General features: G+C 43.0%; 1 protein-coding gene across 1 annotated transcript in view; it reads right to left on the reverse strand.

Moving 5' to 3' along the window:
• Positions 1-17,322, reverse strand: part of RAB3GAP1 (RAB3 GTPase activating protein catalytic subunit 1) — a 436,470-nt gene that overhangs the window by 154,396 nt on the left and 264,752 nt on the right. The window contains exon 15 of the mRNA XM_078681808.1: positions 16,625-16,797. Coding sequence (XP_078537934.1) covers positions 16,625-16,797 — 173 coding nt within the window. The remainder of the gene's footprint in view (positions 1-16,624; positions 16,798-17,322) is intronic.

Below are 17,322 nucleotides of genomic sequence, written 5' to 3' on the forward strand. Positions count from 1 at the left end.
AAATGTGATCCAGGAAATGGTGATACCCGGACCAGACTACAGGAACGAGACTGTAGGAAACTGGGCCTTTTTTTTACAGTTGTCCCCTCCACTTTTTGCCCTCTTTGTAACTGCTAGATGCTGATTTATAACTGACTGTACACTGAGAACTGATAATCAGACCTCAGTGCCACTGCTCCTTCCTTAAAACAAAGTGATGACTGCTTGTTCTACAATTAGCAAAGGACTTTAGTACCCCTGTAAGTCCCTAGTAAATGTTACCTGAGGCCCCTAGGGCATGGGTAATAAAGAGGGTCCAAAAGGGATGCAGGATATCTTATGCCACCCTAGGGGGCACAAACACAAATTCCACACAGACTGCCATTGCAGACCGCAAGATACAGTACAAACCATGTTAGAAAACATGACACAATCCTGTGTGCCATGCAAAGACACTCCATGGGCTATATGCAAGTCACCCATAAAGCAGGCCTTGGAGCCCCAAGGCAAGGTGCATTATAGCACATGTGAGGACATATCTGCATGCGCAGATATGCCCTTGTAATGTCTAGCTCCACTAATGGAAATTACAAGTGAGCAGGGAAGCCATCTTAAGGTATGTATTTGGCACTAGTCAGAAAGAGTTTCCCAGCTACATAATGGTTTCACTGAAACCTATGGTGTTTGGTATTAAACTCCTCATTAATAAACCCACACTGATTCCAGTGTTGGGTTTAGCAATACCTGCACCCAGAGGGTACCATAGAGGTACCCCTTGAAACCTACTAGTCCTCAAGTGCGCTGGCTGACTAGTTCCTGTCCAGCTTGCCACCACAGACAGGTTTCTGACCCCCTTTGAGGCAAGAGCCCCACTCTCAGAGGTCAGAAACAATGCCTTCTCTGGCAGGAGGCGTTTACACCTTCTCCAAACATGATGGCTAGTAAATTAGGGTGTCAATGCAGGGAGTTTCAAAGAGCACACCACTGTTGATATACGAGCCCAGGTTCCCCCAGACCTGGTGGATGCCACCCCCTGCCCTGAGGCCCATTTGGCAGCAGGACAGGTGGAAAATTAGCTATGCAGGAGGCGTGTTCCACTGCCAGGCTGGGCATACCTCTAGGGTGAGCAGCTTGGAGTAAATACGAAAATAGGAAATCCACCATTTTGTGTGAGGTGGAATTAGGAACTCTGGGACAGGGTGAAGCCCACTCCCAAAGAAAATGGTCCTCTAGGGGATGCAGTGAACCTAGGGGTAAGTAACTCATTAGTTCCTACCCTTCACTCCCCTTAACGCCTCTAAAATGAGTATTTAGGTGGCCCCCAGACACCAGGAAATCAGATTCAACTACTGGAAACTGAAGAAGAAAGAAGGACCGAAGAGAGCGACAACTGAAGACCTGCACCAAAGATTGGCACAAAACCTTCCTAAGCTGCTTGCATTTCCACCATCGCTGGACCGACTTTGTCAAATGCTGGACATCTTCCGCAAAACCCTTGGAGGACTGCCTAGCCCCACAACAACTGGGAAAAATTCGCCTTGGAGTAGAGGAGCTGCTCCCTTGCATCTGCAGGCACCGCAAAGAATCTGCCGGTCCACCGTGTTGCCAGTCATTGGGCTCACCAAATGGATCAGCACCACAGAAGAAGATCTTCATGCTCCATGAAGTCAGATAAGTTTCCTTACCGAGTTTGTAGATGCCAGGTCTTCCAGGAGCCTCCCAGTACCAATAATCTTGGTATACTGGAATAGCTGTAGCAACCAAGGCTTGATGGTGGTCTAGTCCGGACTCCCAACAGCACCAAGCAAGACCTACTGTAGAAGGACATCAGGATTCACCGGACCAGCACAGAGACTGGCCCTGATGCCCTGTTTCCCCTCTTCATCAGGTCCCCAAGACCCAGATTAGGCCTCTGACTGGCCGTGACCTGATGCCTCAAAGTTCCCCAGCACCCGCAGTGAAAGAGTGGTCCTGAGACCCTTAGGAGCCGAGCAACCCTTGGGATTAGCCAGACTGGTCCCCCAGTAGCAACCTGCAGCCTCTTCCTGCAGGATCAGAGATGAGCAAAAGTCTACAGCCACAAGACCCTGCCAGGCAAAGCACCAGTGTACACAAGACCACCAGCCCACGTTTGAGTGGACTAGCGGTGTCATTGCATGCCCAAGACCCTCAAGACTTGTGCCATCCTGTGGGTTCTCCCAGACTGGCCCCTCCAGTCCCTTCTTCCTGTCTCTTTTCAACAGGAATGTTTCCCATTGACTTAAAAGGTGCACAAATTCTGAAGAACAGTCCTGGAAGTCATTGCTAAGTGACCGAATACAGTATATGTTTTTCCCCCATAGGCAAAAATTGCCACTTTAAAGATACAATGCATGCATTTTCTAAGTCTTGAAAGATTGCTATCTTAAAAAGTACTTATACGATTACGATGATCGTGGTGTCTAAATTCATATAAAATCGGTGTCATATGTATAAAATTGGTGTCTGATTTTTCAATGGAGTGCGTGTCTCACTTACTCACTGTGTGTGCGCAATAAATGTTTAACACTAACCACTGATAAGCTTAAACTGCTCGCACACACTTACAACAAAAGAGAGCATTTGGGATCATTACTTTAAACTCTGTAAACCATTAAGGGTTGCCTCAACTCAGCACAGTATACCTCATTTTGGATATATATATATATATATATATATATATATATATATATATATATATATATATATATATATATATATATATATATATATATATATATATATATATATATATATATATATATATATATATATATATATATATATATATATATATATATATATATATATATATATATATATATATATATATATATATATATATATATATATATATATATATATATATATATATATATATATATCACCTACTGGCGGTCGCCAGTAGGTATATATAGTTAGGATTTTTTCTCTATGGGATTTTTGAAAATTCTATGTCTAATAACTTTGGCGTTTGTGGACAGAATTGGCTGAAATTTTCAGGAAAATGGCACATTTTGTTTCTGAGCAGCCCCTGAAAATTGGGAGGGGGGGTTCGTCCAGGGGGGGTCGAGAAAAAAGGGGGGTCCCAAAACGTGTTTTTAACATTGAGTTTTCCATAGGGCGGTTGGCCTCACTTTTAGCCCGAACGGCTGAATGGATTTGCACGAAACTTGGCAAAATTGTAGGGACTGGTAGCCCGATGTGCCTTTTGTAGGTCTCAATATATGTGCTACAGTGGATTTTGAGAAATTAACGTTTAAAAAAAGATATATATCTGTAACAGCGGACCGGGCAGCGCTCCAGTTCGCGTACTTTTCGCGCAACGGAGCTTTGTGAAGCGAAGCTGATTGGTTCTCCGGCGTCTGTAAACATTCCAAACAGTCCGTAGCGGCCGCCATCTTGTCTCTCGGTAGGATCGAGAGACAAGAGGAGGCCAAAGCGAAGGGGCAAATGACCATAAGGGGGCATAGTAGATCCTCGCTGACCCCCTAGGTTTGATGTGGAGGTTTTAAAAGGGCCCCGCGGGGCAAAAAAAAATAATAATAATAATCGAACGGCTGAATGGATTTGCACGAAACTTGGTAAAATATTAGGGACTGGTAGCCCGATGTGCCTTTGCTAGGTCTCAATATATGTGCTCCAGTGGATTTTGAGAAATTAACGTTCAAAAAAAGATATATATCTGTAACAGCGCTCCGCTTCGCGTACTTTTCGCGTTACGGAGCTTAGCGAAGCTGATTGGTTCTCCGGCGTCTGTCAACATTACAAAAAGTCCGTAGCGGCCGCCATCTTGTCTCTCGGTAGGATCGAGAGACAAGAGGAGGCCAAAGCGAAGGGGCAAATGACCATAAGGGGGCATAGTAGATCCTTCCTGACCTCTTAGGTTTGATGAACCATTTTGCCAAGTTTGGTGTAATTCCGTTCAGCCATTCAGGCTGTAGACGTATGTAAATGTCCTATGGAAAATTGCATGGGGAAAACACATTTGAAAGTGTTGAAATTTAGAACCAATTAAAATGTTACTTTGGTTTTGTATTTGTGTGTGATGAAAGTTAATTGGTTATGTATATATCTCAAATGAGAGGAAACCACAGCCATTTTGTGATACTACTGTCTGAGGTACATTTGTGAGGAATTTTTGGTGGTGAATTTCTGGTGTTTCATTTACACAGTACTAACACTTCTCCTACTTTTAAAAAGGTGAGTTGTTAATTTGTAAGGGGAACTATGTTGTACACTTGAAGATAATTTGAAAAATGTTTTCTGTTATTTATTTGCAGTCCTTCCGTTATACTAAATACTTGATAAAGTTAGTTTTATATTATGTATTACTAAAAACGATAAATGAAAGTGATTATTTTTTTCTGCAATTTACAGCAAGCAATTTCAAAATAAAATGGCTCACAATGAAGAGACCGTGGCAATTTCTTTTGCATTGTCCACTACATTGATTGAAATTGAGAGCACCAATAATGAAATATTGTCACAAGGAGGAGATGACTTGTATGATTTCATTAGATTGATTGAAATTGACAGCACCAATAATGAAATATTGTCACAAGGAGGAGATGACTTGAATGATTCCACTACATTGATTGAAATTGAGAGCACCAATAATGAAATATTGTCATGAGGAGATGACTTGAATGATTCCACTACATTGATTGAAATTGACAGCACCAATAATGAAATATTGTCACAAGGAGGAGATGACTTGAATGATTCCACTACATTGATTGAAATTGACAGCACCAATAATGAAATATTGTCACAAGGAGGAGATGACTTGAATGATTTGTTTGATCAATCTGTTGATGGCGAATTTATCGAATGTTTGGAGACCATAGAGTTACAAGAATCATCATTGCAGACTTTTAATGAGGAGATTCCAGATGAGATGATTGAAGAGGAAATTGCTGATGAGGACATGTTACTAGTTCTTTCAAATTTAGAAAATTCTGAAGAATAAATTTATATTTAGAAATCAAAAATTGTTTGAGACATTATTCATTTTTATTTTTAATTTATGAGGTTGTAGCGAAGTGATTGTAGTATAAAATGAGACTTATAGTATAGAGTGCAACATTTTTATGTTACATGGTAAGTTTACTCATATTTACTTCCCTTCTCCCACTATATTATCTCCAATGTGTATTTGACATCTCTTCTTCATCTCCGGCCTCCTTTCTCTCACTGTGTGTCTCTGATGCATCTTATCGCTGCTATTTTGTGTAATTACAGAAGAGAGTAAAATAAAATAGTTCGGAACGTGAAAAGGGGGCAAAGTAGAGTACCCCTCACCCCCTAGGCCTTCTCAGGCGGTCCCAAAAGGATCAGTTTCTGCTTTCCTGAGAGATTATGGTATGAGTTCCATATACCACAATAATTTGCATTACAACATGCAAGATATATATCTCCTATTACCAACTTTTGGAGATATTCGCGCTAAGCGCGAATATCTCCAAAAAGTAACACCTGCCCTGAGCAGTTCTTAGCCATGTTATCCAATGGGAGGTGGATAACATGGCTAAGAGCATTAGCTCGGTAATGCATGAATATCGCTGACTTTTTAGCGATATTCATGCATTGCGGCCGTTTTTTATCGCATTTGCGATAAACCTTGATAATAGCAAGGTTTATCTTCGATAATTTCTGACGATGCTTAGCGGTAAAAAATTCGTTGGTAAGCATCGTTAGCGATAAATATCGCTTAACTTTGGTAATATGCACCAACGTCTGTTAACGTTCGATTCGAAGGAAATGAGGAAGTGTTGAAAAACATTGTTTGCGCCATCTTGCCTTTTTTGAAATGCCACACTTTTGTCGTGCACGGCAGCCATTTTAGATGCCTTGACCAGACCCACTCTCTGCACGCTGTCGATTCGTAGCATGGCTCCCCACCCTCGCAAGCATCTTCCCCAGGCACTGGTCACCCCCGCTCTCTGTCTTATGCATGGGCAATAAACCTCCCCCCATCTGCGCTGCTCTTCCCTGAGAATCACACTCTGTGCCCGCCCGACACCTCCCTTTCGCCCTATTCACTACCGCACCCTCTGACACTCCTCTTCCTCTGTGTCCGATTGTCCAGGCTATCAGCTAGCCCTGCAGATGTAGTTTATGGCTCCAGCTGTAAAGAATCACCCCTCTTCAAAGGAGTTATAGTAGATCAAGGCCCACACCCGATGAGATCCGTCACACCACACGTGTTCCTACTATCTGAAAACCATCCTGTATTGTGATTGGGGAGGGGACCGAGCCTGAAGCGGAAGATTCTAGGAATGACTCTTTGTACATCAAAGTTTTTACAATTATGTGTCACATTAAAAATATATAGCACTCCAACAAAGTAGTAGGAATATAAAACTTTAATAACATATAAATATATACAACAAAACAAAAACAGTAAAAACATTTAAACAACGAAGAGACCGTGGCAATTTCTTTTGAATTCCTGATGAGGACATGTTACTAGTTCTTTCAAATTATGAAAATTCAGAAGATGTTGCCTGGGGGTGGGTCGTCAGTAGCAGTCTGTTGTGCGAATAGTTCCAAGGCAGCAGAACGCGCTGAAATCTAGATGGCACGAAAGTGATGTCTAGTAAGTTGCCCACCCAGCAAATAACGGCGTGGGGCGCCGCGGGGGTGAGTGAGTCCAGTAGGCACCACAGCTATTCTTACCGGCATTGCAGAATTACTGCTGGGGACAATGCCTGTGCTGTAGCAGGGTCACAGCAGAAACAAAAAGGATTCTGTTGAAGATGTTGTTGGTTTTCAATTTGAAAACAGTTCTGGTGTCAACTGCTATGGTAATGTAGTGGTTAATGTTTTGTTTTCTCTAGAAAATGTAAAAGAGGGGGAGGCAGTCCAAAGTTCCGTTAAAAGGGCAAAGGAAAGGATCGGTGGTTTGAACTATCACTTCAAAAGGGGAGGGGGTGCAACAATTTTTCCTACCGGGTCACACTGTGCTTTCACCGGAACTGAGGTCTGCAGGATTCTAGTAATTCAAAGTGAGGCTGGCGCCAGCATGGGAGCGCCGACGTCCCGCGGATACAGTTTCGTCACTCCACGGGCGATCATGGCAGTCATTCCCCATCGGGGGTCGGAGACTCCCGCGGCTCCTGTAGAATCTTCAAGGTCGTGAAGGACTACGGTGGTGGAGTCAACCAGTGACCGGGCCATTTCTTCATGCTGGGCCCGCTCTTGCCAGGTCGATCGCCATTTTGAGAGTTCGGCAGCTACCGGCGATCGCGGGGTCACATGAGCGGACGGGCTCCACCCTGCCGGGCGAGACGTTGCAGCATCGCCACAGTGGACGAACCCTTTTCGGGGCGCCTGGAGCGCTGAGGGTGCAGCTGGGAAGCCTTCACCTGAGGAGGCGGGAGAGGCCTGTTCGCACCGTCTCTCCCTCCCAGTGCACCCCACGGCGCCCCGCTTGACATTTGTTATGGCCGGTGGCGATGAGGACGGGGGGGGGGGGGGTCGGATGCATGTGCAAGACATCCCCCCCAGTGTTGTCAAAGCCATTTTTGAAGAAAGAAGTGGTGCCTGGCGTGTTGCCGCTGCTATTACGAAGGAGAAAAGAAAAAATGTCCCGTCCGTCTTTGGGCCGGGCTTCCGGTGGATGTCGGCCGGACGCCCCTGGCTCTGGCCCCATGAACGGGTTCCTTGGTTTATCGGCTGCAGCCGGATCCCGTCGGCCTCGGCCCCCCGACCGTTGGTGGCCGGACCGGAAGAGCATGTGGCGGGACTACCTGCAACTCTCAAGGGCCACCGCGGCCGGACTGGGAGAGAGAGGGGAGGGTCGAGGAGACATTCCCCCCCCTGCAACTCTTCAGCGTTGTAAAGGCAATCCCCTGGCCGGGTCCCGCTGGCCTCGGCCTCTCCTCCGGCTACACCCTACGTTAGGATCTCCTGGCCGAGGCGTGGCAGCAGGACCCGCCTTATATGGGCTGCTCCCGGCTGGGCGTAGCCGCAACCCTGCCCCACCTTGGAAGTTTCCAGAGTGGGGGCGGATGTTCTACTGACTTGCATTTTCCCTAGTCTATCGATTTTTTTGGCGTGGCAGGCGGTGGGACAGCGAGGGGTGATTTGGTTTCTCTTACTGTTTTTCTGGTCTCTCACCACTGGCATATTTCTAACGTTTTCTTGTTTCTAGGACATTAATAGGTTTTATCATTACGTTATGTTATCGTTTCTTTGTTCGTTGTTTAATAAAAGTTCATGTTCATCAGTGGCCTACTGATTTTCGTTTTACTATTCTTTTCTTTCCAGGTTGTTTCATGCTAAAGTTTCTGTTAACAGGATACAGTGATCACTTCGTTATTATTGCATATGTCCTTTTCACTAGGGGTGCTCTCTGGTCGGGCCAGATGACGTATCTCTAGTAAATGGTCCGGGTGAAACAGGTGCATCAATCAGTGGGGAGTAGATAGGCATGACAGATTACAACGGGGGAGAAAGGTCCGCATTACGTACCCTTTCACTATTTGCAAAGATTTTCCTACGTATATTTGCAAACAGGGAATACCTCCAAAAAGAACCAATTCCCAAACAGTCAATGTTTGGGGAAACAATCAATCAATGAGGAACGAAATAGGCACGACGTGTTAAAGGTTTGCGTTACCTACCCTTCACTATCTGCAAAGGGAGAGAGAATATTCCTATTCTTCCTCGTTTGCAGGCAGAGAAGATTCTTAAGAGAACCAACTTCGAACAATTCAATGGTCGATTCAAACAATCAACAAGGGGTACTGTGAACACAAATGAACGCCGCTTATGTACATACGCATTGGTATTATCAACAGGTTGTTCCTAATGTTTCTATTTTAGGGAGGTCAAAAAGAGATCCCATTAGTGGCCTACTGATTTTGCTCGATTCCTTTTGTTTTTTTACACGATTTTTCGCTATCTGCAAAGACTAAACAGAGTATTGCGACTCTGTGCTTGTTTGTAAATAGAGAATGAACCAAAGAGAACAATCAATCAAATGGAGAGAGAAGCAGGCACGACGGATTACAACGGGGGCAAAGGCCTGCGTTAACTACCCTTCACTATCTGCAAAGAGAGAGTACTCCTAATAGAAATGAGGGGTGGGGGGCAGCATTCAAAGCAGATCAGTGTGCATAAACACGAAAATGTTTTTACTTACCACGTACTTGACATTCGACAGCTTATGATATTTGCTATTAAAAAACCATTGAAATTCACTGAAAAAACCATAGGTTATAGACCATATATAGTTAGGAATTAGCATTTACAAAACCTTGAAAATTCACTGAAAAAACCATAGGTTATAGACCATATATAGTTAGGAATTAGCATTTAAAAAACCTTATTTTACTCACACAAAACCATTGAAATTCCATATATAGTTAGTTGCACTAACTATATATCGCGCACCCGCAATCCACTGCTGATCATGTCACATATTACATCATTCATGACATGGTCAGTGACATCACTGATGACATCACTGATGACATCTCAAATGACATCACTGATGACATCACTGATGACGTCTCATTTGACATCATTCTTGTGCTAATACGATAAACCTCTTCAGGCTCTAATATAACCTTAGATACACTCAGTGTATACAGACACTCACACACTGCCACTCATCCATGGAGTTACTCACACACCCAGTCAGTCATGCAAAGAAACAATCTCACCTCCATTTCTTCAACTATACAGTTATACACACCTTACTTATTGAAACATATACTAACACATATTTACTCTCTTATACAATCCCTGATACAAGTTCACAATGATCGATACAACCACTCACTCATTCAGTGGCTCTCATGCACAGTTATTTATATATGCCAACTCTCAAATGTACTGTGTTTTACATATGTACTTACTATGACATGTAGCATTGAGATATCCATTCACTCATCAATACACTCATGCACACAGTCAACTGCCCATGTAGCTGTTTCCACATGCACTCTTGAACTCATACACCTAGTGAATAAACTGCTCACACATCTATGCACAGAGTCACACACCTTCCAGCCACCCCCACACAAACTCAATCTCCCATAGAAATACTTGGGCAACCAATTAATAACACATATAGCCTCTCGTATAGCTAATGATCAACACATGCAGCAGTTTACATCACAACAGACATAATGATGCACAAATTAAGACAGTTTAGTCACTAACCCATGCATTCAGTGAGACACATTTAATCACTCACTCATACAGTCAGTCACGCACCTACTAAATCCTTCATCCACACACTTATACATCCACTCATTCTTCAATATGTAAGACATATTTTAACTTTACAGAAACATACAGTCACTGGATGTTGTCATCAGTGATGTCATTTGAGATGTCATCAGTGATGTCATCAGTGATGTCACTGACCATGTCATGAATGATGTAATATGTGACATGATCAGCAGTGGATTGCGGGTGCGCGATATATAGTTAGTGCAACTAACTATATATGGAATTTCAATGGTTTTGTGTGAGTAAAATAAGGTTTTTTAAATGCTAATTCCTAACTATATATGGTCTATAACCTATGGTTTTTTCAGTGAATTTTCAAGGTTTTGTAAATGCTAATTCCTAACTATATATGGTCTATAACCTATGGTTTTTTCAGTGAATATATATATATATATATATATATATATATATATATATATATATATATATATATATATATATATATATATATATATATATATATATATATCCAGCTACCTTCCTCGACACTCACTAGTACATCAAAATCCAACCTAGCCCATATGAAAGCAAAACTAAATGCAGCAGCCAGGCTCAATTTAGGAAGGAAATGCTCCGACTACATCACATCTACTCTTGCAAGACTCAAATGGCTACTAAGTGAAGAGATATGCACCCGCAAAACAGCCTGCATCACACACAAGGCTGTGGACCAAAAGACACTTCAAATCCTTTTTTTTAAACTGACCAGATCAGAAAGAAACCGCACACTCAGGAGCAGACAGTCACTGCTCCTTGAACCGCCAAAGTAAAAAAAAAACTTAGATCATACACAGGTTCATTCACGGGAAATGCACCAAGGGTATGGAACTTGATTCCACTTGAAAAACTATGCATACTTCAAGAAAAGTGTAACATCCTTACTACTAGAAAGACACCTAGGTATCATAAGGGAATAAGCCTACCAATACTAGGCACCAAACGAGCTAGGACTACCACACATAATAGTACTGGCTTGTTGCCTGGAAGGAAGGATAAATAAAACACCACCTCACTATCAACGAAGCCCCATAATTCCAACCAAATGAACAAGTGGCAAATATGGGGGAACTACATAGTACCTCAGACAGCACTGGGGTGGCTAACAATCTGGTGCATGGACAGTGTATACTGCCTCATAATCCCTCATAAAATTTACAATCTTTAAATCCCTATTACCAGACAGGATGACATTAGACAGTGACCTTTGATATTTTTTAAAACTTATGTACTAAGAAACTTTTTATGTGTATTGTACAGCGCTCTGATCCCCAATGTGTCATGTATGCGCTACATAAAACTCTCAATTAAAACATTTAAAAATAATAATAATGTGCATCTTAAAGTAAAAAGACACCTACTTTCCTTTACAAAGAGTGGATGTACCCAAAGAGAAAATGTAAGCATCATACCACAGCAGACAGTAGGACATGGACCACTACCCCTTCAGGGTTCACACTGACAGACCCCTGAAATGGTAGCTGTAATAATAAGCCTTGGGGATATCATGACTTGTTTTTTTATTAGAGTTTAATATATTGCGAACATGACCCAAGAGGGTAGCGCTTTACAAATGAAACTGGTAGGTCCGACAATAATAAACAGTAATAACAATAACAATGACAGTACAGGAAGTAGTAGAGCCCATGCAGGGGGGGAAGAGGTTCCAAGAGTCCAACATAACGCTTTATATATTATATGGGTGAGATAAACAGGTAAGGCAGGTAACAAAGAATAATATTAATCTCACTAACAGTACAGGAAGTAGCAGTACACAGGCAGTGTGAAGAACTCCCTCTAGTCCAACAGAGAGATCAACAGAACAGAAAGTGTCAGAAGATAGATTACCAGCGCGGACAGTGTGCTTTATCTCTGTCAGAGATTCATGATCCTGGGAGCTATGACAAGAACTTGTTCATCAACAGCATTTTCAATTGGTTTTTGAAAGATGCAGGTGAAGGGATAACTCTGATTTCAGATGGCAGGGAATTGCTCTGCATTTTTAGAAAGGAGGCCTGAAACTTTCCTCCAGCCACCCCATTATTTGCCCCATCTCTTCTACTAAAAGATGAGCACAATGGAGGAAAGCCCTTTGCTCTCTGCTTCGGATCACGGCATCCACTAAAAGCCCCACAGTCTTAGACTCTCATTAGGTCCATCTTCCTTTATAATAGTGGGATTATCCTCATCCAAGATCTGAACGCAACCTAGAACTCCTTGATGACATTTTCTCACTTATCAAAATCTCTGTGATGAAGAAACAATTCTCCCCGACCCAAGCTCACCCTAGGCCTCTAGACATCTCTCAGGCACCTCTTGCTGCTTCCTCCCCTCTTCCCACCACTTATATCGCTCCACCCCTTCCCCCCTCTCATCATCCACCTTGTTCAGCGTATCCAACAGCATTCACTGACCACTACCCCTCAAGCCTGATTCAAACAGCATTTATCATGGCAATTGTCTGAGCCCTCTCCAAACCTCTAGAGAATTGACCTCTGAAACAAACTGCCCAGTCACTAACCCCTTCAACTCATCTCTGCCCTGACCTCTGAACATACACCCACTGTCATCACTGATAAGTCTGGGATACTCCCCTTGGAACAAACCATGACACCTGCAAACTCGGAACCCCCTAAATTGACCAATAACATGGCCCCTCTCTCCTCAGCACTCCCCTTCAATCAGTTCATGAGCCACACAACCCTACATCTAAATCAGCACTCCATCTCTATTCCTCCCTCCCCTCCCCTGGATCTCCCTACTGAGCCGTTCCCTAAAACTAACCGCAGGAACCCCCTTTCTCCTTGCCCATTGACCTACATATCGACCATCTGTTCCCACACCACACTTGACTCTAAACTCATTGAGATCTCTCCGGAGCTTCATCAACTTAAGGCTGAAATACGAAGCCTAAAGTCATCACCTCCGAGCTAGCTAATTAATGTTGTACCACCAAGTCGCTAGGTAAGAATAGACACTCCCTTTCACATTCTAGCAACAAGCATGTGAGACGGATGCCACCCCCCCACATCCAATAGGATCTCAGCAACCGAATTATCGCTCCAGTTCACCTGGAGAACAATTCCCTACACCAGCATCCCCACCCGGCCCATCAGGTTGAAAGATTCATTATCGGACAACAATGTCTACTCCCTCCTCCTCTCATAAAAATCTATACACTACAATATCCCAGACAACTTGGGTCAAATCATCAATTTAGATGAATCCACACAGAGAACCTAGGCCCAATCCCAAAGCTTTTAACAATTTCCACCTCAAGCAAATTCCCATCACTCAGGCTTCCTCAGATGTCAAAACAGCCCACCGGAAATGTATGCTACTCATTTGCCTATCGGCATCTAAACACACAGCAGATATTGCTGACCTCATCCTTAGTCATGATCTCAACCTCATAGCCCATACTGAAACATGGCTAAATGACTCCTTCACTCAAACTCTTGACTTTCATATACTGCCTAGCTAAAACCTAATCAGATTAGACCCACTGAACAGACCTGGTGGTGGTATCACATTCATTCACCGCAACAATCTCTCTGTGAAGCAAGCACAAAACAACACTCTCACCTCGTGTGAATATCTAGGCATCGATATTTTGAGTAAAGATAGACCTAAGTGCAAATTGTATGCGTTTTACCACCCTCCAGGAGCTAACCTCCCATTCATTGAACAAATTATGGAAATCATTACGACCAACTCTGGTCTACACTGCGCCCAGATCTTCCTTGGTGACCTCAACCTCTACTGGAATTACCTAAACAACCAAACCGTGATCAGCCTTAAAACTTCCTAGCTGACCTAAACCTTATATAAATCTGCGACAGCACTACCCACAACCTGGGAGCTAACTTGGATCTAACCATCTCTAAGGCCAATCCCACTAAACTTGAATCTATTGTTCCATATGACTGGATAGACCACCACTGCATCACTTTCCTCATCACTGAAACGCTGACCTCAAAAAGGCTGAAATAAAAAAATAAACAGACACTGGATAGGGAGTACTCGAAACATAGACCTGAATCAGCAATTACATACTCAACCTTACAAGGACATGTCAGATGTCCAGCTCCTTACTGATCATTACAATAATTCTATGACAACCATTCTAGATGCTATTGCACCTCTCCAACTAAAAGGAGTGTCCACCAAAGGCTCCAAACCTTGGTACAATGGTAGCCTAAATGCTGAAAGATGCAATCTAAGATTTTCTGAACAGTCATGGAGATTTTGCCCCTCTCTCGAAAATCACAAACACCTGAGATCTCCGAAAAATATTTACAACAAGCGCATACGTAGCTCAAAATCTGTCTTCCTTAGGAAATAGCTAAATGGCAAGTAGAACAGACCAAAAAAACAGTCTGAACTTGTCAAATTGCAATCCATTAGGCAACCCAACCTTCTACTTTGGGTCTAATCTGCAACCTAACTGCAAAGAACTTTCTACCTTCTTCCTGGGTAAGATGAAAAAGATTGAAAACGACTTATGGACTGCTTTGGATCTCCTACCGGTGCTTTCACACATCAGCCCCAACCCACCCATGTGGCCTGAGCGCCCTTCCAAAAACAATGCCAGCTGCCTTCGACACAGTTGATCCCCATCTCCTGATCTACGGTGTCAGCCACGCTGGGATTCAGGGCTTGTCTTTGAAATGGACTACTTCCTTTCTCAGCAACCGTTCCCAATCGGTGCGCCTTGCTTGCCTCAGGGCAGAGCAAAAAAAACTGACCTGTCGGGTCCCGCAGGGCTCCTCCCTGTCACCCTTACTTTTCAATCTGTATGTTCTCCCCTTAGTTCAGGCCCTGCGTAAAAGAGAGTCTTTAATTACGCGGACGACCTCCAGCTGGTATTTAACATTGACACTTCCGTATCATCTGTGTCCAGCTTCCAATCTACTATGAATTTCATCAGTGATTGGATGAATACCAGTCAACTTAAGTTAAATCCAGACAAAACAGAGCTGATGGTCTGGCCAACCCCTGGAATTCCAACTTCTGGCCTCCGCTATTAGGGAGCCCTCCTCTCCCAGCCAGCTCGGTAAAAAGCCTGGGAATCGTGATCAGTAATGATCTAACCATGAAGGCCCAGATCAGCTCAGTGGTCTCTGCGTGTTTTTTCCATCTCCGAAGAATTTGGAAAATCAGCAGATTCCTTTCCACCGCAGCCCTGACCCAGGTGGTTCTTGCCCTGGTCATCTCGCGTATTGATTAGCAAACTCCCTGTGTACTGGCATCCCAGCCTACCAGTTACACCGGCTGCAACTAGTCCAGAATCAGGCAGCTAGGCTTATTTTCGGCCAGCCTAAACACTGGCAAAATGGTAAAGTAGATCAACCAAATGCAAAAGTATTCAAAATTAATGACAATGCTCCAACGAACCTTAAAAGCAGCGTAATCTGGCACGAGTGTTGGGAAGTGGCGTATTGCAACACTCGTGCCGGATTACGCTGCTTTAAAGGTTCGTTGGAGCATTGTCGTCAATTTTGAATACTTTTGCATTTGGTTGATCTACTTTACCACGAGCCTTCCTACTTACCAATACTTGCTTTTCATCACTCTGACATCATTGATACTTCCGCGTAAGTATAGAAATACATTGTTACGAATAGCCCTGAGGAAGTCTGTGGCTTATACCACTAAAGACGAAACAAGTGTTGGCGGCTAGGATTACTTATGAAGAAGTACTATACAATAAATGAAGATAAGAAGATCGTCTCGACCTTGATTTATTAAGAACTTGATTTACTGTTGTTGCAAGCTCAGGATATACCTGTCTTTTTCACTTTCTTTAACCTGTTCATGGATCCATTAACCGAAATTCTGAAAACATCAAACATCAATTATCCCATGTATGCCGACGACATCCAACTTTATCTGAAAATCTCCAACCTTGAAGATATTAAGTCCCTCAACACAACATTACAAAAAAACGCAGAATTGGCTGACGTGCAACCATCTCAAACTAAATACTCTCAAAACCGAATTCCTTTGAATTGCACCCCCCTCCCCCTCAAAAGCAATCACTAGACACTGATGAATGGATGGAAACATAGCTCTAAATTGCATTTCACATGTCATGGATTCCACAAAATCACTGGGAATAATGCCTGACAAGAACTTGAACATGCAGGATCACATTAGCTCAGCCACCAGAGGAGCTATCTACCAATTGAGCAACTAAAGGGAAATCAAAACCTTCCTCCCTCCCTCTGGATAACTTCAAGTCAGTTGTTATAGTCCTAGTGATTTCCAGGCTGGAATATGGAAATGTACCCCTTTGGGGACCACCTAGATCTTCTGGCAACATTATACTGGTGTTCAAACTGCACAAAAATGAATTGATGAAGTTGTTTTAAATTCTTACCCGGGAATCAGGAAATTATTTTCCCATCTGTAGCGCATTTCCAATACAAACTCTTGCCAGAGGTGTGCTACTCCTTTGACTCCACCAAGATAGAAGTTGACCATACAGAGACAGGAAGCGAGTTTGTATGTCAAGCTATCTGAAGGGGCAGATTTGAAGTGAGTGTAGAGATTCTAAATAAGAACAAAAAGATAAAAAGGTGATAAGGAATGCAATAACAAAAAGAACCCTTTTTGTATTTAAAAGATACAAAAACAGCCCTAGACTTAAGACAGAGTGTGGCTCAGGTTCTAGACCTTAATCCTCAGGCGGAAATTAGGATTTGTTTAGTCTTCTGAAAGTAGAGAGGAAAACTGCATTACATTCTGCACGGAGTGAAGATGGGGTTGTAAAGCAACCCACTGTAAAACATACTTGCTGACACATGGAGTTGTAATAGTCATTCCAAAGAGTGACTGTCCTTCACAAGAAGGCATTCTATTAAAAGGATCAAAAGGGATGGAGTACACAAAAAAACACAACTGTAGACCATATAACACTTTAGAGAGTTAAATGTTCACAGCTGAGATAGGCAGTGATCTACAGGTCACAAGTTAGAACTGAGCCTTCCATCCTTCCAAGGTCAGTGATTTGAGTACCCTTAAATTAGGCAATTGTAATCCCTGTTATTTGCAGCACTTGGAAACCGCAGAAATTAA

The sequence above is a fragment of the Lissotriton helveticus genome, chromosome 3_1, assembly GCF_964261635.1.
Source record: "Lissotriton helveticus chromosome 3_1, aLisHel1.1, whole genome shotgun sequence".
NCBI classification, from domain to species: Eukaryota; Metazoa; Chordata; class Amphibia; order Caudata; family Salamandridae; genus Lissotriton; species Lissotriton helveticus.